General features: G+C 36.1%; 1 protein-coding gene across 5 annotated transcripts in view; it reads left to right on the top strand.

The window, feature by feature from the left end:
- Positions 1–27,664, top strand: part of comm3 — a 162,721-nt gene that overhangs the window by 57,899 nt on the left and 77,158 nt on the right. Inside the window, exons 1-2 of one of the 5 annotated variants that reach the window (XM_073986416.1) lie at positions 10,693–10,935; positions 24,259–25,174. The exons of 2 other annotated variants lie outside the window; for them this stretch is intronic. In XM_073986416.1, the coding sequence (XP_073842517.1) occupies positions 24,715–25,174 (460 nt within the window). In that variant the 5' untranslated portion in view covers positions 10,693–10,935; positions 24,259–24,714. Of the gene's footprint in view, positions 1–10,692; positions 11,228–24,258; positions 25,175–27,664 lie in introns of those variants that run through there. 2 more of the 5 variants (XM_073986418.1, XM_073986417.1) reach the window with 2 other exon arrangements.

Below are 27,664 nucleotides of genomic sequence, written 5' to 3'. Positions count from 1 at the left end.
AGAAAGGGTGCTTCTTTAGACACATTCTAAAAGAAAGGGTGCTTTTTAGACCCATTCTGAAAGAAAGGGTGCTTTTATAGACCCTTTCTCAAAGAAAGGGTGCTTTTATAGACCCTTTCTCAAAGAAAGGGTGCTTTCATAGACCCTTACTCAAAAAATGGGTGCTTCTTTAGACCCTTTCTGAAATAATGGGTGCTTCTACAGACCCTTTCTGAAATCAAGGGTGCTTCTATAGACCCTTTCTGAAATAAAGGGTGCTTCTATAGACCCTTTCTGAAATAAAGGGTGCTTCTATAGACCCTTTCTGAAATAAAGGGTGCTTCTATAGACCCTTTCTGAAATAAAGGGCGCTTCTATAGACCCTTTCTGAAATAAAGGGTGTTTCTATAGACTCTTTCAGAAATAAAGGGTGTTTCTATAGACTCTTTCAGAAAGAAAGGATGCTTCTGTAGAACCTTTCTGCAAGAAAGGATGCTTCTGCAGAACCTTTCTGCAAGAAAGGATGCTTCTATAGACCCTTTCTGAAATAAATGGTGCTTCTATAGACCGTTTCTGAAAGAAATAGTTGTTCTTTAGACCCTTTCTGAAAGAAAAGGTGCTTCTTTAGACCCTTTCTGAAGGAATGGGTGCTTCTTTAAACCGCCTCTAAAAGAAAGGTTGTTTCTATAGACCCTTTCTGAAAGACATGGTGCTTCTATAGACCCTTTCTAAAGAAAGGGTGCTTCCATAAACCCTTTCTGAAAGACATGGTGCTTCTATAGACCCTTTCTAAAGAAAGGGTGCTTCCATAAACCCTTTCTGAAAGACATGGTGCTTCTATAGACCCTTTCTAAAGAAAGGGTGCTTCCATAAACCCTTTCTGCAAGAAAGGGTGCTTCTATACACACACATTTAGTATCAATCTGGCCGTTTAAAGTTTTTAATAGCACTATCTGGACATGTTGTCTCTTCTTTTTTAAAGCTGCCAGCGACTGTTTATAAGGATCATCTCTAATGTTATCTAGTGAAGTAATGAAAACTAGATACACGTCATAATCTAATTTATGGAAAATCCCATTTCCAATTTTTTTTTTTTGGTTGTAAATCAAAACAAGAGATCTAACCACCACATGTCAGCAGCCTAACAAATCCCCCAACATTGTCTTATCAGCAACATTCTACCTCACTCTGTTTCTGCTGTATTAAATTGTTAATATTAGTTTTACAACTGGAACAATAAATATCAGACAATTTATCTAAGTGCCGGAGAGATACGTAGACTTTAATTTGTTCTTGCGAGCAATCGTAAAAAATTGACAAGCTAGTATTCATGACAGAAGTCTGTCCGACTGTCTGCCTTATCACTCACTCCCTCTTTCATTGCTCAGTTAGTTATCACTCATGTTGACATTTTTTTTTTTTGTTGTGGCGTAAATTTTTTTTATTTGTGTTATTGCAGTAATACTTATTACTGTGTTGTATTCCGTTTTAATTAGTTTAATTGTATTTTTGTATTTTCCCCTCATACCAATTGCGGATATTATTCGAATGTTCGACACAACTTTCGAAAACGATATCACATTCGAAGAATTGGCAATTGTTTTTCGGGTGTACACAAGCACGTTGTTCTTTTGTTCGTCAAAAGTTTAAAAACGATATCGTTTTCGAACATTTGGCGAATGTTTTTTCTTCACAAGAAAAATTGTTTCGAGAAACATTTTTTACTATGAAAATTTTTTTGTTTCAAAAAAAAAAATTTACGTTGTTTGTAAAAAATTCCCATTTGCTTTTTTCAAATAATTTCGATATAAATGCTACGTATAATATAGACAATAAGTGTTGATAAAGACAACATATGGGTAGGTTGCCAAACACAAGACAACAATGTTTATCAACAGTTAAATATCGCGTCGCAAACATAAAGAAATAAAAACGGAAAAGGTACATAACATAAACATCAAGAAACTCCACAAAAAATGTTTTTCGCCACTATCGTAAAACTATCGTCAATCATTCGCTAATAATATTATTAACGATATTCGAAATCGAAGGATTTCCTGCCACAAACTGAGCGACGAGTGAATCGTTTTTAATTCATTCTCGTGTGTCGTTCTCGAACAAAATATCCGCAAAACTCTCGAGAAACATTCGAAAACGATATCGTTTTCGATAGCAATGGTATGGGGGGTTTTGTCAATAAAAGAAATGCGATTTCTTGTTTTTATTGTTGTTGTTGTGGTGGTTTTACAGGGTTAATTAGTTACTTTTATGTTAATTTATCAAATGAATATTTAGTTATTCGAATGCAGTGGATATGGGGAAGTAGTCCTTAAACCTTACCTGACACCTGAAACAATTGTTTGGATCAAATACGTCATTTATTGATGAGTTTTATTTAAACATGTTTGATGTAAATGCGGCTTTACTTTGGCGGCGACCAACCGTTACAAAGGAGTGCGTAATAGAACGTTGTTATGCTTGGTTTATATTTACGAAATCCTCTCGATTTCAACTGCCAATTCCATTGCCTAAACGTCAAATGAAATCCAATGGAATTCAGATTAGATTTCATTTGATGCTTAAGCAATGGAATTGGCAGTTGAAATCGAGTGGATTTCGTAAATGTAAACCTAACATAATAGTAAAGACCATCTCCACACCAGCCGCATTTTTCATTAGGCAGCAACTAATTATTACCACTGGCTTTGCAACGATTTCTTAAGTCGCGGTCCACACTAGCGTGAATTTAATGAAATTAGGCGTTTATAGATCGAGTTCCCCACTACAGCAATTTCATTACTTTTTCTCTCCTATGGAACTCGATGTAGAAACGCATAATTTCATTAAATTTATTTATTAAATCCACGCTAGTGTGGACCGGGACTAAGATATGCATTTGCGGTTCATAGTAACCAGATTTGCTAAATCCACTGGGTTTCAAAGGTCTATAAATCCTCATTAATTACGTTAGCCCGACAAAAAACTTTAATGTGAACATGTTGTAAGATTAAAACTCCATCCAAATGTATATTTACTCCTATTTTATAACTGTGTTTCTCCTTCCCCGCAATGCCTTTAAAATATTTCACACTGTCAATTTCTATTTATTTATTTTTATTTTCCAAGCATTTAAATTTATATTGTCAAGTCAATTTTCCATTTGTTTATATGATTTATTTACAAACACAACTTGCTGTTGTTGTTGTTGCTGTTGTTTATTAAGTGGTATTTGTTTTTACAGTTTGTAGTTGTAGTTATTTTACACAACTGTTAAATATCGTTTCTATATTTATTCAACATTCATTTGACTTGCAAATTGTTTGAGGTTAAATCAATTTTAAATTAATGAAACAAATTAACATAAATTGCAATTTTAATTTACAAATTTCATTTAGAGAAAAGAGCCAGTGATTGTTGTTAATATTACAAGTAATATTTGCAAATATAATTATTGAGGGCAAATAAGAAATCGTAAGGTGATGTGTAAGAGGCAAAGGCGTTTAGTTTTGAAGGGAAATGTCGATATAGCAACTTCCTTGTTAGGCACAAAATACCTTTTAGTGACTTAAGAAAATTGTTTACCAATGGCAAGAAGTATTGGGCGGCTGTTTTCTTAACTGCAAAATGTGGAAGAACTGCAAACACATTGAGTTATTATATTGAGATGAAAGGAATTTTAAATAAGTTTTGACCTACTTTTTTATCTAATAATAAAACGCACAGTTTGTCTACAAACCTGTACATACTCCCGGCCTTAAAAGATTCTAATCTTATAACAGTTAGGACAGTTCGGACAAATCTATCCGACTATAGAAAATAGTTTAAATACGAAGTTAAAATAAAAAAGGTTCCAAACTTGTATGAACAATTTTCATTTCGGGGGGCCGGGACCGCTTGAAAACACCCTGCTTTCGTCCCTGAACATACATACATAAATTAATTAACTAATTATATTTTCTATTTCTAATAAAATTTCTTTTTTCTAAATTACAAATTACCTACTATTTCATCTAATAGTAAAATCCACAGTTCGTCTACTAAACTGTACATACTCCCGGCCTTAAAACATCCTAATATTGTAACAGTTAAGGCAGTCTTTGAACACTTTCCTTCTTGGCTACAAATCTATTTGACTCCATTTAGATTACAAATGACCTACTTTTTATCTAATAAAACCCACAGTTTGTCTAAAAACTGTCCATACTCCCGGTCTTAAAGGAGTCTAATCTTATAACAGTTAGGACAAATCTATCCGACTCCATTTATAGAAAATAGTTTAAAGACGAAGTTAAAATACAAAATGTTCCAAACTTGTATGAACAATATTCACTACGGGGGCCCGGGACCGCTTGAAAACACCCTGCTTTCGTCTCTGAACATACATACATTCATACATAAATTAAGACTAATTATATTTTCTATTTCTAATAAAATTTCTTTTTCTAAATTACAAATTACGTAATTTTTCATCTAATAGTAAAACCCATAGTTTATCTACTAAACTGTACATACTCCCGGCCTTAAAACATCCTAATATTTTAACAGTTAAAGCAAATCAGTCTTTGAACACTTTCCTTCTAGCCTACAAATCTATCTGACTCCATTTAGATTACAAATGACCTACTTTTTTATCTAATAATAAAACGCACAGTTTGTCTACAAACCTGTACATACTCCCGGCCTTAAAAGATTCTAATCTTATAACAGTTAGGACAGTTAGGACAAATTTATCCGACTCCATTTATAGAAAATAGTTTAAAGACGAAGTTAAAATACAAAATGTTCCAAACTTGTATGAACAATTTTTATTACGGAGGGCCTGGCCCCCTTGAAAACACCCTGCTTTCGTCCCTGAACATACATACATAAATTAAGACTAATTCTATTTTCTATTTCTAATAAAAATTCTTTTTTGTTTCTAAATTACAAATTACCTACTTTTTCATCTAATAGTAAAACCCATAGTTTGTCTACTAAACTGTACATACTCCCGGCCTTAAAACATCCTAATATTTTAACAGTTAAGGCAAATCAGTATTTGAACACTTTCCCTCTTGCATACAAATCTATCTGACTCCATTTAGATTACAAATGACATACTTTTTTATCTAAAACCCACAGTTTGTCTACAAAACTGTACATACTCCCGTCCTTAACAGAGTCCAATCTTATAACAGTTAGGACAAATCTATCCGACTCCATTTATAGAAAATAGTTTAAATACGAAGTTAAAACACAAAATGTTCCAAACTTGTATGAACAATTTTCATTTCGGGGGACCGGGACCGCTTGAAAATACCCTGCTTTCGTCTCTGAACATACATACATAAATTAAGACAAATTATATTTTCTATTTCTAATAAAATTTCTTTTTTCTAAATTACAAATTACCTACTATTTCATCTAATAGTAAAATCCACAGTTCGTCTACTAAACTGTACATACTCCCGGCCTTAAAACATCATAATATTTTAACAGTTATGGCAAATCAGTCTTTGAACAATTTCCTTCTTGACTAGAAATCTATCTGACTCTATTTTGATTTCAAATGACCTACTTTTTTATATAATAATAAAACCCACAGTTTGTCTACAAAACTGTACATACTCCCGGCCTTAAAAGATACTAATCTTATAACAGTTAGGACAAATCTATCCGACTTCATTTATAGAAAATAGTTTAAATACGAAGGGTGACGTAGGGAATGCAAGATACCAAGGAACGGTCCTGACCGGTTTTAACATGGCAAAGCCCAGGATTTATCTTGGTCCCTCTTTCATCTCAAGTAGACACTGACCTCTACGTGGTGTCACCTGGGGAACTGCCGTTAACACCCGTTAAAGGTAGTGAGCAAACATGTGCCGCGCGTTCGCCCATAAGAACGTTAAAAACTTGGGTTTGGGCGTCGGGTTAGTAACCCTCCGTAGAAAAAAGAGCCTACTATGAAAAAACGAAAGAAAAGAAAAACAAATCCCTCTAAAGTTGACGAGCCCCGCAAACGTTTTAAGGACCATGATCTGCAAATCTGCACCTGGAATGTTCGCACTCTTTACAGAGAAGGTGCAGTTTACGCATGGGCAGATGTACTTGAAAAGTACAAGGCCGACTTTACTGCCATACAGGAAATACGATGGATTGGGATAGGCGTCACAACAACACCTAAAGGTGACGCACTGTATTATAGCTGCCATTTGAGTTTGGATGCGCATTTGTATTTGGTCGGAGGTTAAAACACCTGGTCTCCAGCTTCACACCAGTGAATAAAAGACTTGCTACAATTCGAATAAAAGCAAAATTCTTCAACATCAGCCTCATTTGCGCTCATGCTTCCACTGAAGACAAGCATGAACTGACCAAAGATATATTTTATGAGCGCTTAGAAGAAACATATGACCGTTGTCTTGCCCATAACATTAACATTATTCTAGGCGATTTTAATGCCAAAATTGGAAAGGAAAATATCTTTGGTCCAACAGTCGGAAAATTCAGTCTCCACAGTGAAACATCCTACAATGGTATGAGGCTGATAGACTTCGCAGCGGCAAAAAACATGGTAGTTAGCAGTACCAGATTTAATCATCTCGATATTCATAAGGGCACCTGGCTGTCTCCAGATCAGAAAACAAGAAACCAAATTGATCATGTTGTGATAGATGGAAGACATTCATCGAACGTGTTGGATGTACGATCGTTCCGAGGCGCAAACATTGATTCGGACCACTACCTTGTTGCAGCAAAGGTACGCACCCGCTTAAACGTAGCAAACAAAGTACGAACAGACACAACACGAAAGTTAGACATCGGTAAGCTGCAATCACAACAGATAGCCACAGCATATTCCACTCAACTAGCCCAATTGCTTAATAAAAGCACTTCTCATCCCGATAACATATCAGCGCAATGACAAAGTATTGCCCACTCCATGCAAACAGCCGCAAAATCCATATTTGGATACCAGAGACCTCCACCAAGGAATTCATGGTATGATCAGGAGTGTCGGTCTCCTACCGAAGAGAAAAATGCGGCATATAGGGCTACCTTACAATCCGTAGCAAAGCGTAGCGCACGAGAGAGATACCGGGAGAAAAGGAGGGAGGAGAAACGTCTTTTCCGCAGGAAAAAGAGAGAGATGGAAAAGCGGGAGTGTGAAAAAATCGAGATGTACAGGAGCCGGAATGAAGTCCGAAAATTCTACCAAAGAGTCAAACTGATGGCCTCCTATAGAGACCAGCAAGTTAATCTGGTAACTGATACAGATAGTGTGCTCAGGATATGGAAAGAACATTTTTCAAAACTGTTGGCATCCAATAGCAGCGATGACGACGAAGATACCACAGACCCAATACCAGATGATGGTATTGAATGTATACCGCCTAGCCAAGATGAGGTAAAGACAGCAATAAATCGGCTGAAAAATAATAAGGCAGCAGGAGCCGATGGCTTATCAGCCGAGCTGTTCAAAACCGGAGGCGACACGCTGATAAGGTGTGTTCATCAGCTAGTTAGAACCATCTGGCAGGAAGAACGAGTACCCGACGATTGGAACCTGAGTATCCTGTGCCCCGTCCACAAGAAGGGACATAAGACTGTATGCTCTAACTATAGGGGCATAAGTCTACTCCCTATTGCCTACAAGATCGTGTTAGGGATATTGTGCGAACGACTAAAGCCACTGGTGAACGAAATAATTGGACCATACCAATGCGGCTTTAGACCTGACAAGTACACCATTGACCAGATATTTACCCTGCGGCAAATCCTGGAGAAGACCCAAGAGATGCAGATCGACACCTACCACCTTTTTGTCGATTATAAAGCAGCCTTCGACAGCCCGCTGCGTTCAAAGCTATTCCAAGCCATGTGTGAATTTGGTATCACGGCAAAGCTCATCAGGCTTTGTAAAATGACTTTAACTGACACGAGATCCTCAGTTAAAATAGGAAAGAATCTCTTCGAAGAGTTTTGTACCAAAAGAGGATCTCTTAAACATCCTGCTGGAAAAGGTTATACGAGATGCAAACGTCAAAAAAAGTGACACAATCTACACCAACAGCCACATGTTACAAGCTTATGCTGATGATATAGACATCATGGGATGATCAGTAAAAGAAGCAACTGATGCCTTTATGAAGGTAGAAGGAGAATCTGCTAAAGTGGGTTTGGCGGTAAACGGTGAGAAGACAAAGTTAATGGTATCGACGCGCAATGCGTCCATTGAGCTCGGACCAACAGTGAAAGTTGGTCCCTATAATTTTGAGGTAGTAAAAGACTTTGTCAACCTCGGCACCTCCGTAAACACAACAAACGACATCAGTTGTGAAATAAAAAGAAGAATTGTATTGACCAACAGATGCTACTTCGGTTTAAGTAAGCAGTTTAAAAACAAAGCCACATCTCGTCAAACAAAAATAACGCTCTACAAAACACTGATACTACCCGTGCTGATGTATGGCTCCGAAGCCTGGGTATTTGCGCAAGCAGACATGGTAGTGCTTGGTGTGTTTGAGAGAAAAATGCTTCGAAAGATCTACGGACAAATCTGCGTTGACGGTGAATATCGGCGTAGCATGAACCACGAGCTGTATCTGCTATACAACGACATGAATATAGTTAAACGTATCGAGATGCAGCGATTGCGTTGGCTACGCCATATCATAAGATTGGGCGAAGATAAACCCGCTAAAAAGGCGTACGGTGCACACAGAATTGGCAGGCCAATGAATAGATGGCGCAAACAAGTGGAAGATGAGATGACAAGGCGCGGTATTCCAAAAAGCGAAGCACGAAACAGAGAGAATTGGAGATCTTTTCTTAGTTGGGTATATGGAAAAATGTTCTGTAATGGGCCAGCTAAGTAAGTATGTAATTTCGATCTCGGATCTATTTGGAGTGAAAAGAACGACGAAAGAGAAAGATTCGTTGAACTATATCGAACTCTGAACTATGGAACTACTTTAAGGAAATAGTTCATTTTGGGAAATAGTTCCTTTTAGGAAGATCGATCCGCTCCGGGAACTAGATTGCCCAACTCGACTGTCTATTGTTAATAACAACTTTTGTTTTTCTCATTCTAAAGGTAGTAACACAATGACTTTTGTTGCTTGCTTCACGCTCAATTTCATGTAAATGAATAAATGTTAAGTACTACCTAATTCAATTACGATCCTGCATTTCTTTACTCTTTTGCACAAATTGAGGCTTGGATAAGCATGAATTTCTCATTGTGTTCTCACCTTTATGGGTGATTGTTCAACGCGAAAGATGTGCTAAAGGTAGCTCTCCAGTTTACATCACGAAGAGATCGGTATCCACATACCCCCGACTTTGTCATGTAAAGTCTGATCGAAACCATCTCTACAACACTCATTCAAGAAAAGCACACTTTAACATTCGAAAAGTTCCTTTACTTTAAGAAAAGGACCATATTCCATTAAGAAAATATCCCCCATTAAAAAACGTGACCTTTGCTCAACTAAAAAAATTCAAATTCCTCCAAATAAAAACCCCACTTCTAATGATACCCCCGTTACCAGGTTCTCTGTGCTTGAGTGGATGGTTGATTGATTAGAGAACCCACTCCCTGTCAATCATAAGACATTGTGAAGAAGTTCATTGTGACATAGTTAAATTTGTTTTTGTCCATATATTTAAGGCAAAAAATTGATTGATAAGTTCCTTTATCAGCTATGAAAAGTTCCATGCTACGTCATTATTTATGATAGCTATCTACCGTTGGCACACACGCCTTCGCTTTTGTTGCTATTTATCATTAGAACGCTTTCTATAAACGGCTTAATTTTAATCTAATGGTAATCAGGGCGATTTTTAAAAGCGGATACTTTTAACGCCACACACAAATACATGAGCTTTTGGGAATATGCGTCTTATGGAGTCTTTATCGTTGTAACAAGGTCTAGTATAAACGTAGTCTAAGATTTAAAGTATCTGTACTTGAAGTTTAGCGATATTCCAGATTTTTATTGCCGCCATATAGTGGTTACCAGTGATTTTGTAACACTTTGTCACTAACCCCGCCAACCCTTTAGGTCTGATTTCCTTACGTCAATTTAATTTCAAGAAAATGACGAACGACAACATCATCAGGTGCAGGTGCTAGTCATTCATTGATAGTGGCCGGTAAATGTTAATTGTTGTTATTGTTTTTGTAAATAAAATAAAAACAAAATAACAAGCGTTGGAGTTCATTAACAACCTTAGAACTAATAAACTTGTTGTTGTACTTGTAATGAACTCTATGTGTGTGCGTAAACGTGTAACGTAATGTACAACTTTGCCCTTACGTTGCAACTAATTCATCTCCACTAATTGCAATACAGTGCGTGGCAAAATAATCATCGCACACGGAGATAGAATCTCTCCTTTCTCCATCGCACTCTCTATTTACCTTTTTTTAAAAATATGAAGATCACCTGTTTTGTGACACTTCTTTGTTGGTGTTTGTACACCTACAACTGTCGACATTTCTGGGTTTACCCGAAGTGACACAAGAATGAATAAAACAGACAACTTGTCGTACCTTTTGTTTACACTTCTACGTACCAACAGCAACAACAACACTAATGAAAGGTATCTCTCAAGCGAATCAAACAAAAAAAAAATCCAAACAACAACGATCGTTGACGACGGTGACGCGACGATGTCGTTGTTGCCATTGTCAGCTTTTATGTGGTGAAGTGGTTGACTTTTCTTCTTGTTGTTGTTGATGGGGTTGCCTCCAACAATCTTAAAAATGAAGCAAAACAGTTAAATTAAGTACAAAAAATTATTGCAAACAAAACAGTTTAGTTAATTGTTGTAAACATTGGCGAGCGGTTTATATTTTCTTGTCACTCTCGAATTTCTGCGTTGAAATATTAAATAATAAGGACATTTTTTAATTAAACTTAAATCAAATCTAGTCGTTATTTAATTTTACCCGCCAATTTTGTTTAACCGGTAATAACAACACCCTTAAAAATAAAATATTTTTTTCTGTTGTTTTGAAAGTGTAAACAAAAATTAAAACTGGTTTTAAATTTAACAAAACAAAAAAAGTATTAACAAAAAATCTACATTGGAAAATCTTGTGAATAATATTAATGCCATATTAATGACTAATTGTTGATATTATAAAACAAAAACAAATAAAATAAACATTAAATTAACATTCTTTAGTGAAACGTGGAGCTAGGAAAAAAATACTTGAAATGAAATGACAAAATGATAAAAAATGAAAACAATAACATGTGTAAAAGTTAAAAATAAAAATGACAACAATAGAGAGAAATTGTGAAAAAATCTGAATAAATGCTAGTATTCTTCATGTACGGAAATACAATTTTTCTTAATGAAAAGGATATTTTTAAAAGTTAAATTTCTTTAAGGAAAGGTAACTTTTCCTTAAGAAAAGAGTACTTTCTTTAGGGGATATTAATTTTCGTTAAATAGTGCGTACTTTTCCTAAAGAAATGGTACTTTTCCTTGAAGAAAGGTTACTTTTCCCTATGGAAAGGGCAATTTTAATTAAGTGAAGTGTATTTTCCTTAAATAAAGAGTAATTTTCCTTTCCTAATTTTCCTTTTCCATTATCGTGCAATCATGCACATATAACACGATATGTGGAGATATCTCTCAGCTTTGGGGAACCCCATGTTTCTCACATTAATTCCGGACCGTACAAATTCACATTCGAGGTAGAAAATATATACATTTGCATTGCACATTTATTTGCCTGACGAATCCAGGGGCTCAATTCTGTTTCTATGAAAATATGAAATGAAAACTTTTATAAAGGGAAAACTGTCAAATGAAAAAAAATTATGAAGTAAATATTTTTCATTTCAAATTTTCATACATAGAACAAGAATCCAGCCCCAGATCACAATATTATGAAAGACTTTCTTCACATTTCCATGTAAGGAAAAACACACAAAATGGCGCCATGGTTGTAGCATGCTGCTTTCGGAAACCATTCTGGTGATCGGCAATGGCAAATTTCCTCCATGACTCGTGAAGAATTTAAGGCCTGTAAAATTCTCCTTTATCCCAATCATTTCCAGTTTTCAGTAACAAAACCACCCTGTAATTTTCTAAGCTTCGGAATGTACGTGGTTCCCTAACCACAAATTGAGAACCTTGAGAACGTAACTGCTTTACTATGACCATGGAGATGCAGTCTTGGTTGATTTGAGGAAACCTCTTGAGGTCTTCCATAGACTAAAGAAGACCTCTTGAGGCCATCTATAGGCATCAGAAGACCTCTTGATGTTATACATAGAAAACAGAAGACTTCTTGGCGACTTCTATAGACAACAGAAGACTTTTGTGGTCTTCTACATACAACAGAAGACCGCTTGAGGTCCTCTATAGAAACTAGAAGACCTTTTCAGATCTTGAGATCTTCTAAGAGAAACAAAAGAATCCTCGAGATGTTTATGGCAACAAAAGGCCTCTTGGGGTTTTCGAAAGACAACAACATACCTGTTAAGATCTTCACGAGACATCTTGAGATCTTATATAGCCAACAAAAGACCTCTTGAGTTCTTCTATAGCCAACAAAAGGACTCCTAAGGTGTCCTATAGACAACAAAAGACCTCTTGAGGTCTTCTATAAACCATAGGATACTCTTGAAGTCTTCTATAGACAACAAAAGACCTCCTGAAGTCTTATATAGAAAACAGAAGACTTCTTAAGGTCTTCTATGGACAACAGGAGACTATTGTGGTCTCCTTGAGGTGTTCTATAAACAACAACAGATTTTCTGGTCTCCTATAGGCAACAGAAAACCTCTTGAGGACTCCTATAGGCAACAGGAGACCTCTTGATGTCTTCCATAGACAACACACGACCTCTTGAGGTCTTCTGTAGACAACAGGAGATGTTGTGGTCTGTAATAAACAACAAAAGACCTCTTGAGGTCTTCTATAGTCAATAGAAGATCTCTTGAGGTCTCCTATAGACAACATGAGACCTCTTGAGGTCTCCTATAGGCAACAGGAGACCCCTAGAAGTCTTCCATAGACAACACACGACCTCTTGAGGTCTTCTGTAGACAACAAGAGACGTTGTGGTCTCTAATAAACAACAAAAGACCTCTTGAGGTCTTCTATAGTCAATCTCTTAAGGTCTCCTATAGACAACAGGAGACCTCTTGAGGTCTTCTGTAGACAACAGAAGACGTTGTGGTCACTAATAAGCAACAAAAGACCTCTTGAGGTCTTCTATAGTCAATAGAAGATCTCTTGAGGTCTCCTGTAGACAACAATAGACCTATTGAGGTCTCCTATACGCAACAGGAGACCCCTTGAAGTCTTCCATAGACAACAACGACCTCTTGAGGTCTTCGGTAGACAACAGGAGACGTTGTGGTTTCTAATGTAGACAACAGGAGACGTTGTGTTCTCTAATAAACAACAAAAGACCTCTTGAGGTCTTCTATAGTCAATAGAAGATCTCTTGAGCTCTCCTATAGACAACAGGAGACCTCTTGAGGTCTCCTATAGGCAACTGGAGACCCCTTGAAGTCTTCCATAAACAACACACGACTTCTTGAGGTCTTCTGTAGACAACAGGAGACGTTGTGGTCTCTATAAACAACAAAAGACCTCTTGAGGTCTTCTATAGTCAATAGAAGATCTCTTGAGGTCTCCTATAGACAACAGGAGACCTCTTGAGGTCTCCTATAGGCAACAGGAGACCCCTAGAAGTCTTCCATAGACAACACACGACCTCTTGTGGTCTCTAATAAACAACAAAAGTCCTCTTGAGGTCTTCTATAGTCAATAGAAGACCTCTTGAGGTCTCCTATAGGCAACAGGAGACCCCTTGAAGTCTTCCATAGACAACAGGAGACGTTGTGGTCTCTAATAAACAACAAAAGACCTCTTGAGGTCTTCTATAGTCAATAGAAGATCTCTTGAGGTCTCCTATAGACAACAGGAGACCTCTTGAGGTCTCCTATAGGCAACAGGAGACCCCTTGAAGTCTTACATAGACAACACACGACCTCTTGAGGTCTTCAGTAGACAACAGGAGACGTTGTGGTTTCTAATGAACAACAAAAGACCTCCCGAGGTTTTCTATAAACAATAGAAAATCTCTTGAGGTCTTCTATGAACAACAGAAGACTTTGTGGTCTCCTATAGACAACAGGAGACCTCTTGAGGACTTCTATAGACCACATACGACATCTTGAGGTCTTCTGTAGACAACAGGAGACTTAGTGGTCTCCTATTGACTACAAAAGACCTCTTGGATCCTCTATAGACAACAGGAGACCTCTTGAGGTCTTCCATAGACAAACGACGACCTTGTAAGGCTATATATAAACAAAAGAAGGCCTCTTGAGACCATCTATGAAGTTTTATATAGAATACCCTTTGATGTCTTCTATAGTTACAGGAGATTTTTGTGGTGTTCCTTTATAAACAACAGGAGAAATTTGTGATATTCTAAAGGCATCACAAGTTCTCTTGAAAATCCACGTTTGATCTAAAATCATTTAAAAAATCCAGGTTTGATCTAAAATCCTATAAAAAATCCACATTTCATCTAAAATCCTATACAAAATCCAATTTGATCAAAAATCCTTTAAAAATTCCATGTTCGATCTAAAATCTTTTAAAAAATCCAAATGGACAACAAAATACATCATAAGATTTTTTTATATATAACAGAGGACACATTGAGGTCTTCTATAGATAACAGCAGACTTCATGAGGCCTTTTATATAAAAAAGAGAATTTGGGTCTTCTATGGACAACAGAAAAAACTTTGGAGATATTCTATAGGCAACAGAAGTCCTCTTGTAGTCTTCTACAGACCACAAAATACCTCTTGAGGTCTTCTATTGGCCAACAAAAGACCTGTTGAGGACAACAGAAGACCTCTTATGGTGTTCCATAGACAACTAAAAAAACTTTCGAGGACTTAAAAAGACCTCTTAAGATCTTTTATAGACAACTGAAGACCTTTTGCGGTCTTATACATAAAAAAGACAACTTGAGGTCCTCCATAGACAACAGAAAACTTCTTGAGGCTTTCTACAGGCACTAGAAAACTTTTGAGATCTCCTATATCCAACAGAAGACCTCTTGACCTTTATGGGTAATCCTTATAAGGTCTTTAAGGCCTCTCTAAATTACAAAAAAATCTTCTTAGTTTTCCTAATTTAGCAGGCAAAAATTCCCATATATATTTTTTTTAATTTACAACTTTCCTGTGCAATAACGGAATCAATAACTGTAATCATTGCAAATCATCACACGAGCGAGCCATAAAATTAATTGATATCAGTTCTTCCGTAGCTTTGCAAAAAAATTAAAAAAAAATAAAAAATATAAATCTCTGTTAATTATTACCACAAATTTGTTCAGCGATATTTATTTATTAATTTGTGTGACAGTATGTCGTTGTCGGACCATATGTGCGGGCGCGTAGTCGCCAACCAGTGACAGATATGCGAGCAATAGGTCTGTCTGGTTACTTTCCCAGCAAGAACTTTCTCAGAGAGTAAAAAGTTTTTATTATCCTTTGCAAGAAAATTTTAAAAACCAGCAGGCAATCAACTGACTTGCCAAAACAGATAAATTTTTCCGCCAATGAAGGAACCAAGGAAGCAAAAATTTTATTTTTTTTAATAAAAAAGAAAATGTCCCGAAAAAGGATTTTTCCACTTTGTAACTTTGTTCTCCAAAAATGAAATACAATTAAGCTAGCTATTTCCACAATAAAATTGTTTTTAATTTTCACAAACATAAATCAACGAAAAATTAAAAACAGATGATTGATTGTTTTCAGGAAGAAGAAGAAGAGTTACAAGTGCTTGCTAGAAAAAATTTGTCCAGCAAGAATTTGCAAACTATCAAAAAAAGAACTGTCAAAATGTCTCTCATGAATCGCTCTCTTTTGCTGGACTTTTGTGTTAACAGACGACTTCCAGCAACAATTGGTACAAATTGTTACAAATTTTAGGGTAACCAGACAGACCTAATGTCGTTGTCGGTGTTGTTTTTGTTGGACTTGTTTATCTGTTACAAATTCAGAAGTCAATAACTTGATGACAGTTAATGGACTACAAGTAAAGGAAGCAAACAAAAAATATATACATATGTATGTACAGCACAAAACCGCTGCAGTGACTATGAGAGCAATAACTGTCAAGTGGAAGTGGGGTTATGACACTGAGATTTTATTATCTTTAGCCGATATTTAAAGGTGATAGATGGTATCTGCGTTAAGGGAAATTGAAATAATTAAAAAAAATCGGATACGAATTTAAATGATTCAGTCATCTTTTCAATATTGGCTTATGCTGCTGACCTATATGAAATCGAAAACAGTTCTCAGATCATTGAGAATTTTGTCTACCATTTCCGTAAAAAATGTAATTTAATTGTTAATTTTAATATTTAAACATCACGTTGCCGGAACACGTAACTAATACATAATGGCTTTCATTCATAATAAATTGTGGAACAAAAAAAAATGAAAAAAACGGCAACTAACAAATCCACCAACTTCTGGTCAAATCATTCGGACTGATGAATGATTTACGACGCCTCATCTTGTTTGCTTAGCTGTAGTCTTTCCTGGTAACTGCATTTAGATGCAACGCAAAACGTCTGTTAACTTTTTGTTTATTTAAAAGTAGGAACAAAAACCTCGTAGCCAACAGCAGCTAACCTTTAGAAATAACAACCGCAGCAACAACAATAAATAAGTTAATAAATAAATATTTATATGAGAAATGATTTTGTTATTGATTTTTAAGTAGATTTAACATTAGGTTTGTCTGGTTACCCTAAAATTTGTGCCAATTATTTGTGGAAGTCGTCTGTTAACACAAAAGTCCAGAAAAAGGGGCCGATTCGAGAGAGACTTTTTGACAGTTCTTTTACTGAGAGAATTTCTTCTGGCAAGCACTTGCAATTCTTCTTCTTCCTGCAAACAACAAATCAGCTGTTTTTAATTATTCGGTGATTTATGTTTGTGCCATGGTATAAGTAAAGAGGTAGATTTAAATGAAAAAAAATTATAGAACCCTTGTTTTTCTTGAATTCCTAAAACTTCACAATAAAAGCAACAAGTGGGTTTGTTTACAATGCATTTTTTGAGCATTTTATAAAAAACGCGAAAAATGAATGAAGAGTTAAGTTTTCTCCACATAATCGAGTTGTGAATATGATAAACTGATTGTTCCAATGCAAATCTCACCAATTTCTTCCATACAAATGTTCTAAAAACAATTTTAAAAATCATTGAATTCGATTGTTTTTAAAATTGTTTGGCATATTATTCAAACACCACACACACATACACAGTTTGTTTATATTGTTTTGAAGTTTTAGGCATACTCGAATGAAAAAATTTAAATTGACATAAAGCTTTGGCTAACCTTTCTTATTAAACCATGGTTTGTGCTAATTGAAAACAATTTTTATTGTGTAACACTATGTTTACATTTACGAAATCCACTCGATTTCAACTGTCAATTTCATAGCTCAAATGTCAAATGAAATCCAATCGATTTCAGATGAGTTTTCATTTGACGTATACACAAAGGAATTGACAGATGAAATGGAGTGGATTTCGTAAATGTAAACATAGTCTAAAATACAAACGTTTTGCTTGTTTGGTTCCTTTGATGGCGGCCTAATTGTTCTGTTTTGGCAAAACAGCTGATTACTTGATGGTTTTTGCAGGGAAGGTGTCTGTTTACTTTTTACATATTTCTTGGAAAAGGGAATAAAAACTCCTTACTCTCCGAGAAGGTTCTTGCTGGGAAAGTAACCAGACCGGCCTATTAGAAGCGGCTGTTTTGCGAATACAACAAATTATTGAGAAAGGAAGCAAGTAGAATTTTTGCTAGGTCGTAGAAAATTCAAGCCTATTATAAACCAGAAAATAGGCTAGTTTAGAGTTTGCGAGGCTGAGAACCACAACTTTTCCCAGATAATTCGAAACATAGCTGATGAATTAAGTGATAACCTTTCAATATCAATGCCGTCGCTTTTACACCTTTTATAGTTTAATTTTATATACGTTAACGGTTTTGACACACTCTCTAATACCGCAGAATATTCTAACCTTAAAAACCAACTACTTGTAGTAGAGATTCACAAGTACACCATCAAGTACCACTTCCATGATAAACGTGGCGGCACTTAACATTTCCGAAATGTATTTATCGCTTGCAGCGATAAGTATTCGAAAGCAGAAAATACTTTAAAAAGTGTTTTTTCTCTTCTCCTCAGGTATCTTTATAATTCTCCAATTTCACACTGAATCTGGCCAATGTGATTTTGTAGATGATGTCTATTAGCTTCGTCTAGCTAATGAATCAATGAATCGCTTGCTAATGGTCAATAGACAATTAGTGTAAATAGCTTAGATAGATATGCGCCAGGGGAAAATAATATTGACACACATAGCAAATCTCATGAAATACAAATATACCATGAAATACTTATTTTTCAAATACACCCGTCATAGGCATAGCAGAACGTTGCAAATTGCACGTATCGATAAATTAATGTTTGGTTTGTGAAAGTGAAACACTGTGCAACACGAAAATTATTAACCATATTCTGACACCGCAGCGTTATAGAAGAGAGGACACGTGTTTAGCCGTTTTTTCTTATCTCATCAACTTTCGCAGTTAAAGGCCTTCAAAAGTTTAAGGCTTTGATGTAAAAAGGGTCATTTAGTCAGGACTATATTTTTCAAACCGTTAGGAAATTTGAATTTATCTCAGAGGCAAGGTCGTAGCTCTTGTCTTAAAGAACAGAAATTGTGAACACATATAATCCATCAAACTTCATCTGCAAGGTCAAAATCGCCAAGGTCAAATATCTTTTAAAATTTTTTCTCGGGTTTTGGTCTACAGCTATCAAACCGATCAAATTCAAAGCAAACAACCAACTAAAAAATGTACCTCAGATCTCAATAAACATCCTTCTAGAATATACGAACTCTGTATAGACGGTTCTTAAAGGTCAAAATAGCAAAGCAAATGTGATTTGTAACCTGTTTTCTCCGTTCAATATTCTAGAAAACAACCAACTACAATAATGTAGCAAAGGCATCAATAAACAACTATCTGGAACATGCGAAATGTCAGTGAGCGATTCTTAATAGTAAAAATAGCAAAACACTTTAGAAAATATTCAATTTTTACACCTTTTTCTCCGATTCTGGTCCACAGATACCGAATCGCCCAAAAAATTTGGCCTTTGCGATTTTGGCCTTGCAGATGAAGTTTGATGGATTATATGTGTTCACCATTTTTGTTCTTTGAGACAAGAGCTACAACTTTGCCTCTGAGATAAATGCAAATTTCCTAACAGTTTGGAAGATATAGTCCTGACTATATGACCCCTTTTTACATCGAAGCCTCAAACCTTTGGAACCGCGAAAGTTGATGAGATAGGGAAAACGGCGAGATACGTGCCTTCTCGTTTTTGGTGTTCTATCACACTGTGGAGTCAGAATATGGTTAATAAAACATGACTCAAAAAATTAAACACAGTGAAATCGATGTGAACAGGAAAAGGATTTAAGAGTCATATTTTTTCTTCCCATAAAAGGTGCCACCGTGGTGCAATAATATTCCTTGGAAGACCTGAGGAAGTCTTCTGTTGTCTTTGGAAGACTTGAAGAGGTCTTCTGTTGCCTATAGAAGACTTCAAAAGGTATTCTGTCCTCTGTAGAAGACCTCACGAGGCGATCTGATGCCTATGGAAGATCTAAAGAATGTATTTTGCTGTGGTCTCTGTTCTCTTTGTAAGGCCTACCTTTGTCTTTAGGAGACATCAAAAGGCCTTTTATTGTTTGTAGAAGTCTAAAAAAGGTCTTATATTGTCTCTATAAGATCTCAAGAGGTATTTTCTTGCCTATAGAACACCTCAAGAGACCTCTGTTGTCTTTGGAAGACCTCAAGAGCCCTTCCTTTATCTCTAGGAGAATTCAGAGGTCGTCTGTAGTCTGTAGAAGACCTCAAGACATATGCTCTTGTCTGAAGAAGACCTCAATGAGACTTCCATTGTCTTTAGAAAACTTCAGGAGGCCTTCAAGTGTCTATGCAGCACCTCAAAGTTCTTCTTTAGTCTAAACCAGACCTTAAAAGGTTGTCTGTTGACTTCAAAAGGTCTTTCAATGTCTAAAGAAGGTTTTCTGCCGGGAGACCTTCTGTTGTCTACAGGAGATCTAAAAAATTCTTCTTTTCTCTATAAGACACCTCAAAAGGTCTTCTGTTGTCCGTAGAAGATTTCAAACTACGGACAACAGAAGACATTTCGAGGTGTCTTATAGAGAAAAGAAGAATTTTTTAGATCTCCTGTAGACAACAAAAGGTCTCCCGAGTTCGTCTTGAGGTTTTCTATAGACAGCAGAAAACCTTCTTTAGACATGGGAAGACCTTTTGAAGTCAACAGACAACCTTTTAAGGTCTTTTTTAGACTAAAGAAGAACTTTTGAGGTCTTGCATAGACACCTGAAGGCCTCCTGAAGGACTTCTGTTGTCCATTGAAGACCTCAAGAGACCTTCTGCTGTCTCTAGAATACTACAAAATGTGTCATATTTCTTATAGAAGATAAAAAGGTCTTCTGTTACATATTGAAGATCTCAAGAGGTATTCCGTTATCTGTAGATAATCTCAAGAACCCTTCCGTAAAAGGCTTTAAAGGCCTTCTGTTATCCATAAAAAAAAACTCAAAACCTTTTGTAGTCTGTAGAAAACCTAAGGCGCTCTCATGTCTATTGAAGACCTCTAGAGGTCTTCTGTTGTATACAGAAGACGTCAAGATGATTCTGTTGTCTTTAGAAGACCTCAAGAGCCCTTCAAGAGGTTTTCTGTTCCCTAATAAGTTTTCTGATGTCTATATACTTACTTAAGAAGTCTTGTGTTGTGTACGGAAGACCTCAAAAGGTCTCCTGCCGTCTAAAAAAGACCTCAAGAGGCGTTCTGTTATCTATAAAAGACCTCAAGAGTCATTCCGTCATCTGTTGTATACAGAAGACTTCTAAAGGTATTCTCTCACCTGTAGAAACCTGAAGAGGTTTTCTGTTGTTCCTCAAGAGGTCTTCTGTTGTTCAATAGAAGATCTCAAGAGTTTTTTTCTGCCCGTAGAAAGCCCCATGATATCTCTTTTGTCTGTAGAAGAAGTCTTCTGTTATCCATAAAGAGTCTTATTTGACCACAGAACACCACATGAGGTATTTTGTTGTCTATAGAAGACCACAAAATCTTCTGCTGGCTATAGGACCCCTTACAAGGCCTGCTATGATCTATGGACGATCTTAAGAGCCCTTTCGTTGTCTGTAGACCACCTCAAAAGTTTTTTGTTGTCAATGGAAGATTTTAAGATGACTTTAAAAGGTCGTCTCTTGTCTGTAGAACGCCTCACGAAGTCTTCTATTGTTTATAGAAGACATCAAGAAGTCTCATGTTGTTTATAGAAGAATTCAAAATGTCCTCTGTTGACCTCAAAAAATCTTCTGTTGTCTGTAGTAGACCTCAGAAGGTCTTCTTTTGTCTGTAGAAGTCTTCAGGAGGTCTTCTTTTGTTTGTTGAAGACCTCAGAAGGTTTTCTTTTGTCTGTATAATACCTCAAAAAGTCCTCTCTTGTCTATATAATACTGCAAAAGCCTCGAGATGTCTTTTGTTGTCTCATGTTGTTGAGGTCTCATGTTGTGTAAAAGGCGTTATAATGTCTATAGAAGATTGAAAGAGGTCTTCTATTATTCACACAAGACCTCTAAAGGTCTGTTCGTGTCATCAGAAGATCTTCTGTTATCTGTAGAATAGTTCAAAAGGTTTTCTGTTGTCTATAGAAGACCTCAAAAGGTCTCCTGTTGTATATGGAGCACATCAAGCGGTTGTGTATAGGAGACACAAAAAGGCTTCTGTTATATAAAGAAGACCATAATAGGTCTTCTGCCGTCTACAGAAGATCTCATTGGATCTACAGTTGTCTATAGAAGACCTTAAGAGATAATTTATCGTCTAATGTAGACCTCAAGAGGTCATCTGTTATCTAAATGAGATCTCAGAGATCTTCTGTTTCCCTATATGACCACAAGGGGTCTCCAAGTGTATAAAGAAGATCTCAAAAAGTCTTGCCAAGCATATAGAAGACTACAAGATGCTTTCTGTTGTCTAAAAAAGAACTCAAGTGGTCTTCTATATATATTTTTAAGACTTCGTCTTATCTGGCTAATAGGTCTACGTTAATCAATGAAAAATAAAGACTATTTATCCCATTCTTTTACCCGACGTTTCGTTGGGATTTTCCAACATCTTCAGGGGTAATTTTTATTAATCTGCAACGACAACAAATATACATACAATAATTCGTTTTTCTATTCAGTATTTCTAGCATAAAAATAGTGGTCTTCTTTTATTTGCAAAAGCTCTCAAAACTAGTATATTGCCTGTAGAAGACTTCAAAAGATCATCGGTTGTCTATAGAACACCTCAAGAGGTCTTCTGCTGTCTGTAGAAGATTTCAGGATATCATTTGTTGTCTAGTGTAGACCTAAAGAGGTCCTCTATTATCTATAGAAGACCTCTCTATTCCCCTGTGGTCCATATATGACCTCAAAAGGTCTTCTAGTATCTTATCTGGCTTATAGAGGAACTCAAAAGGCCTTCTGATGTCTAATTAAGAACTCAAGAGGTCTTATTTTATCTCTAAAGGCCCTCAAAACTATTCTGTTGTTTATAGAAGGCGTCAAAAATCCTATGCTGAACATTGGAGACCTCAAAATGACTTCTATTGTGTATAAGAGACTCAAAAAGCTTCTGCGGTCTATAGAACACCTCTACACGTCTTACTTTGTCTGTAGAAGACCTTAAGAGATCATTTGTCATCTAATGTAGACCTCAACAGGTCCTCTATTATCTAAATAAGACTTTAAGATGTCTTATATTTCTCTGTGGACATTAGGAAAACTTCTGTGGCATATAGAACATATCATGAAGTCTTCGGTTATCTAAATTTCAACAGTGGAAGAATTCATGTGAGTATGCTGTTTGTTGCTGGTGTAATAACTTTAAATGCAAATATATCAAGATATTATTAAGTACCATGATTTCTCGGGATGCGTTAATAAACCTTCTATGAAATGTGGAAGAACTCATGAGGCCTTCGGTTGTCTATAGAAGACCTCAAAAGTTATAATGTGGGCGTAAAAGGACCCCATGAAGTGCATAAAAGACCTTAAGAGGTTTTTCGGTTGTCTATAGAAGACTTTAAGGAATCATTTGTCGTCTAATGTACACCTCAAGAGGTGTTCTGTTTCTCTATGGTCAAAAGTATACCTCAAGAGAACCTTTATTATTTGAATAAGACCTCAATATATCTTTTGTTTTTCTTTAGAAGACCACAGTGTTCAGTTGTCTAAAGAAGACCTTAAACGATATTTTGTTGTTCCTAGAGGACCCCCGAAGATCTACTCTCGCCTCTTGGCAACATCAAAAAATATCTACCCTTTCTTTGAGAGAACATTCCGTGGTACGAAAAAATGTGGACTGCACCATGGAAATTGGGAATATGTGATCAAAACAAAATACAGCTTTTCGATCTTTCAATTTTAACTTCAACAAAATACTCGAATTGTTGATCTTTCGATAAAAAATGGTAGGTGGAAAATCTAGTCGCCGTTCATGAAAACTAGAATTTTCGATTTTCTTCATAACCAAAACTTCATTTTTTAAGCGTAGTACACACCATCAGTTTTGACTCTAGGTGTGAAAAGTTTGTAGAGGTTGTTGTTGTTTCATGTTAAAGCCTGATGCTGAAGACACCTTTATATAATTACGATAATACATTATATTATTTATTAGTCTCAATAAACTAAATTAAATTGACTCTCGATTTGTGCTCAAATATGGGTATGATGGCCGCCACTCATTAGGCGACCACGAAAATTTGCATAGATGTTGTTGACTGCGGCAAACGATATTCAATGAAAAATGATAATCAAAACTGATGGTGTGTACCCCGCTTTAGACTACACAAAAATTTGACAACTCAGTTAATCGGAAGTCGACTTACATATCCAAACAAAGTTTTTCAACGAAAAACACATTGGCTGATAAGATTCAGGTTCTCTTTTGGTCTAGAAGAACCTTTAAAAGTTCCTTCTCCCCAGATCAGCTGATTTTTATAATTGAATATTGTTATCCATTCGCAAAATAAACAGCATTATCCAGTTTTTTTCACAATTTCTCAAATATAAAAAATGTGTGTTTTATATTTTATTGTTATTGTTACAGTTCAGATTCTGTTGATTTTGAATATTGAACAGAAAAAATAAGTAGCATCATCGCATCTTTTCACACAAAGGAAAATAAAAGTATAGCAACAAATTTAATTAACATTTCTATGCTAATAAAATTTTAACAACAAAAAAGTTATTCCACAACAAAAGATACATCAAGAATAAAAAACAAATTTTTAAACAAAATATTTATTAAAAATTTACTGAAAAAAAAAATCAACATTAACTCTAAAACGTTTTTTTGCAAAGTTGTGATAGTAACGCTTGAGTGTGAAATCAAAAGCATTAAAAGATTCAGTCACAACATGACAACGAATAACTAAAGACGACGACGAACTTGTGAAAAATTAAAATAAAGAACTTTTCAAGCTTAACAATTAAACAAAAAGAATTATAAACAAAAATCAAACAGCTTTTAACAAATTACAACAAAAGAAACAAACAATTCAAAATGAGTGATTTACTGGCAAATATAGCGAATTCCACAACTCTCGCCGCCACGGCAGCAATTGCCTCTAACATTACCACAACAACCTTAGCACCCATTGCCGCTTCAATCTCAGATGCCTTGGATTTGGATATCTTGCAAAATTATTCGGTGCTAATAAATAAATTGGAAAAGCTAGCACTGGGTGTCGACTCCACCTTGGGCAACATTTCCGTAGATCACAAGGAATTTGAAATCTCTTTGTCGAATAGCGATGCCATGGATCTGTTGGGTGATCCCATTGCCTCAAGTCGTGCTGGACCACCTCGTGTCACCTATGCCAAGGGCTTGGATGAAGCCGATTACTCCCGCGTTGTCAGTGATATATGGATTGGTATAATACTGACATTACTCATTGTATCTGTGATATTCTTTATATGTGCCTGCTTTTTGTATCATAAATTTCAACAGTGGAAAAATTCATGTAAGTATGTTGTTTGTTGCTGGTGCAATAACTTTAAATGCAAATATATCAAGATATTATTATTAATTACCATGATTCCTCCGAACGCGTTAATAATTTCACCATGTCTATGAACAAGAGATTTGGGCTACACAAATCGATCGGTAACGGCTTGCCTGATCCCTCAGTGATATTAATTGTAACTAGGGAGTTTCCCCTACCTGCAACTATACGAAACTAAGAGTTGAATTATGTCAACATCAGCTTAGCTATGTTTTCGTTGACATTCTCTACCAACCATGGCGTAAAATATGTTCCGCCATCTGATGACTTAAATCTCACAACAAAAATAAACAGCAATAAACGAAATGTAAACAAATTTTGACGTTTGTTCTAATTTTAAGCAACCGATGAAACAGCTTCTTACAGTACGTTTAGACTATGTTTTCATTTTAGTACACTATTGTCAAATAAATCGAGATTATGCACTGAATCATCGTATAAGCGTATAGGCTAAACAAAGTCTTTATAGATGTTGGGAAAGTGAATTACAGTCCGCCATGAGTTACACACAGTGTTAATGGACATTTTTGTAGATAAAATTGTTTGCAACTTGGGGTCAGATAGAATTTACAATCAAGAAAGAAAGAGTGCTACACACCCAGCTGTAATATAACAAAAGTGTCGACCGTAATTTTTAACTAAGGTCTTCTATCGCCAGCAGGTGACCCAAGAGGTCTTCTGCTGACTTTAAACGACCTCAAGAGGTCTTCTATTGAATTCAAACGACCTCAAGAGGTCTTCACTTATCTGCAAAAGACCTCTAAAGATCTTCGTTAACTATAGAAGGTTCAAGAGGTGTTGTTTTAACTATGAAAGTTCTCAAAAGCTCTTTTGTTGCCAATAGAATATCTCAAAAGGGCTGCTACTGTCTACAGAAGACCATACGTACTGTTCTGTTGTCCATAGAAGAGCTCAAGAGGTCTTCTATTGTCTATGGAAGACGTTAAGAGATCTTCTGTTGTATTTATAAGACTTTTAGAGGTCACCTTCTGTCTACAAAAAACCTCAAGATATCTCCTGTTGTTTATAAAAGATCTCTGGGTTCAATAGAAAACCTCTATATGCCTTCTTTTGCCTATACATGTCCGCTAAAGTTCTCTACACTTCTTCTATTGTATATAGATAACATAAAGCGGTCTTCTGTTGTCTATAGAAGACCTCCAAAGGTTTCTAGACGTCCTCTGTTGCCCATAGAAGCCCTCAAGAGGTCTTCCGATAGCAAATAGAAGGTATATTGACGTCCTCTGTTTTCTACAGAAGACCTCAAAAAAGTTCTTCTGTTGGCTATATAAGACTTACGAGTTCTTGTAATGCCTATAGAAAGCCTATAGGTCTTCCTTTGTCTATTCAATTACATACGAGGTATTCTCCTGTCTATCAAAAACCTCAAAAATTCTCCTGCTGTCTGTGGTAGACCTTAATAAGCCTTTTATTGCATATAGAAGACCCCAAAGGATCTTCTTTTGTCTATAGATGATTTCAGGAGACTCTTCGTCTACGAAACCCCTTCTAGAGGTCTACTGTTGTCAATGGAAGACCTGTAGCCTATAAATTAATTCTGTTGTCTATAGAGGACCTCAAGAGATCTACTGTTGTCTGTAGAGAATTTAAGAAGATTTTCTATGAAAGGACTCAATATTTCTTCGGTTCTGCGTAGAAGTCCCCTATAGCTTTTCTGTTGTGTATGGATGACCTCAAGGGTATTCGGTTATCTATACACGAAGACGTATCTAGAGTTATTCTGTTATCTATTGAGGTCTTGAAGAGGTCGTCCACTACCTCTAAAGGTCTCTAGAGGCCTTCTGTTATCGCTAAAATGCCTGAAGAAGTATTCAGCTGCCTTCGAATGTATCTAGAGGTATTCAGATTTATACTAACGATCTCTTGACGTCTAAGGTTGACCATCAAGGCCTCGAGAGGTCTTATGTTGTCTATTGAAGACTTCAAGAGGTCTTCTGTTTCCTTTAGAACACCACCAATACTCTCTAGAAGTCTTCTGTTATCTATAGTAGACCTGAAGAAGTCTTATATTGCCACCAGACGAATCTAGAGATCTTCTGTTACCTACAGGAGACCTCAATAAGTATTCTGTTGTCTACTGGCAACCTCTGTTGTATTTAGTAGATTTTAGGATGTATATATATTTTTTTTTGCTATTGAAGGCATCTAAGGTCATCTAGAGGTCTTCGGTTGCCTTTAGAAAATCGTCAAAGGTCTCTAGTGGTCATCCGTTATATATACATGACCTGAAGATGTCTTCCGTAGCCTCCAAAGTTCTCTAGAGGTCTTCTGTTATCGATAAAAGACCTGAAGAAGTCTTCTGTTGCCTTCGAAGCTAAATAGAGATTGACCTCCAAGGTCTCCAGAGATCTTCTGTTGTCTACAGAGGACCTCGAGAGGTCTTACGTTATCTATTGAAGACTTCAAGAGGTCTTCTGTAGTCGGTAA

This window comes from Musca autumnalis, unplaced genomic scaffold (genome assembly GCF_047663935.1).
Source record: "Musca autumnalis isolate F117 unplaced genomic scaffold, ASM4766393v1 scaffold_4, whole genome shotgun sequence".
Lineage (NCBI taxonomy): Eukaryota > Metazoa > Arthropoda > Insecta > Diptera > Muscidae > Musca > Musca autumnalis.
Note: the sequence above shows the minus strand (reverse complement) of the source record. Positions and strands in the feature narration are given on the sequence as shown.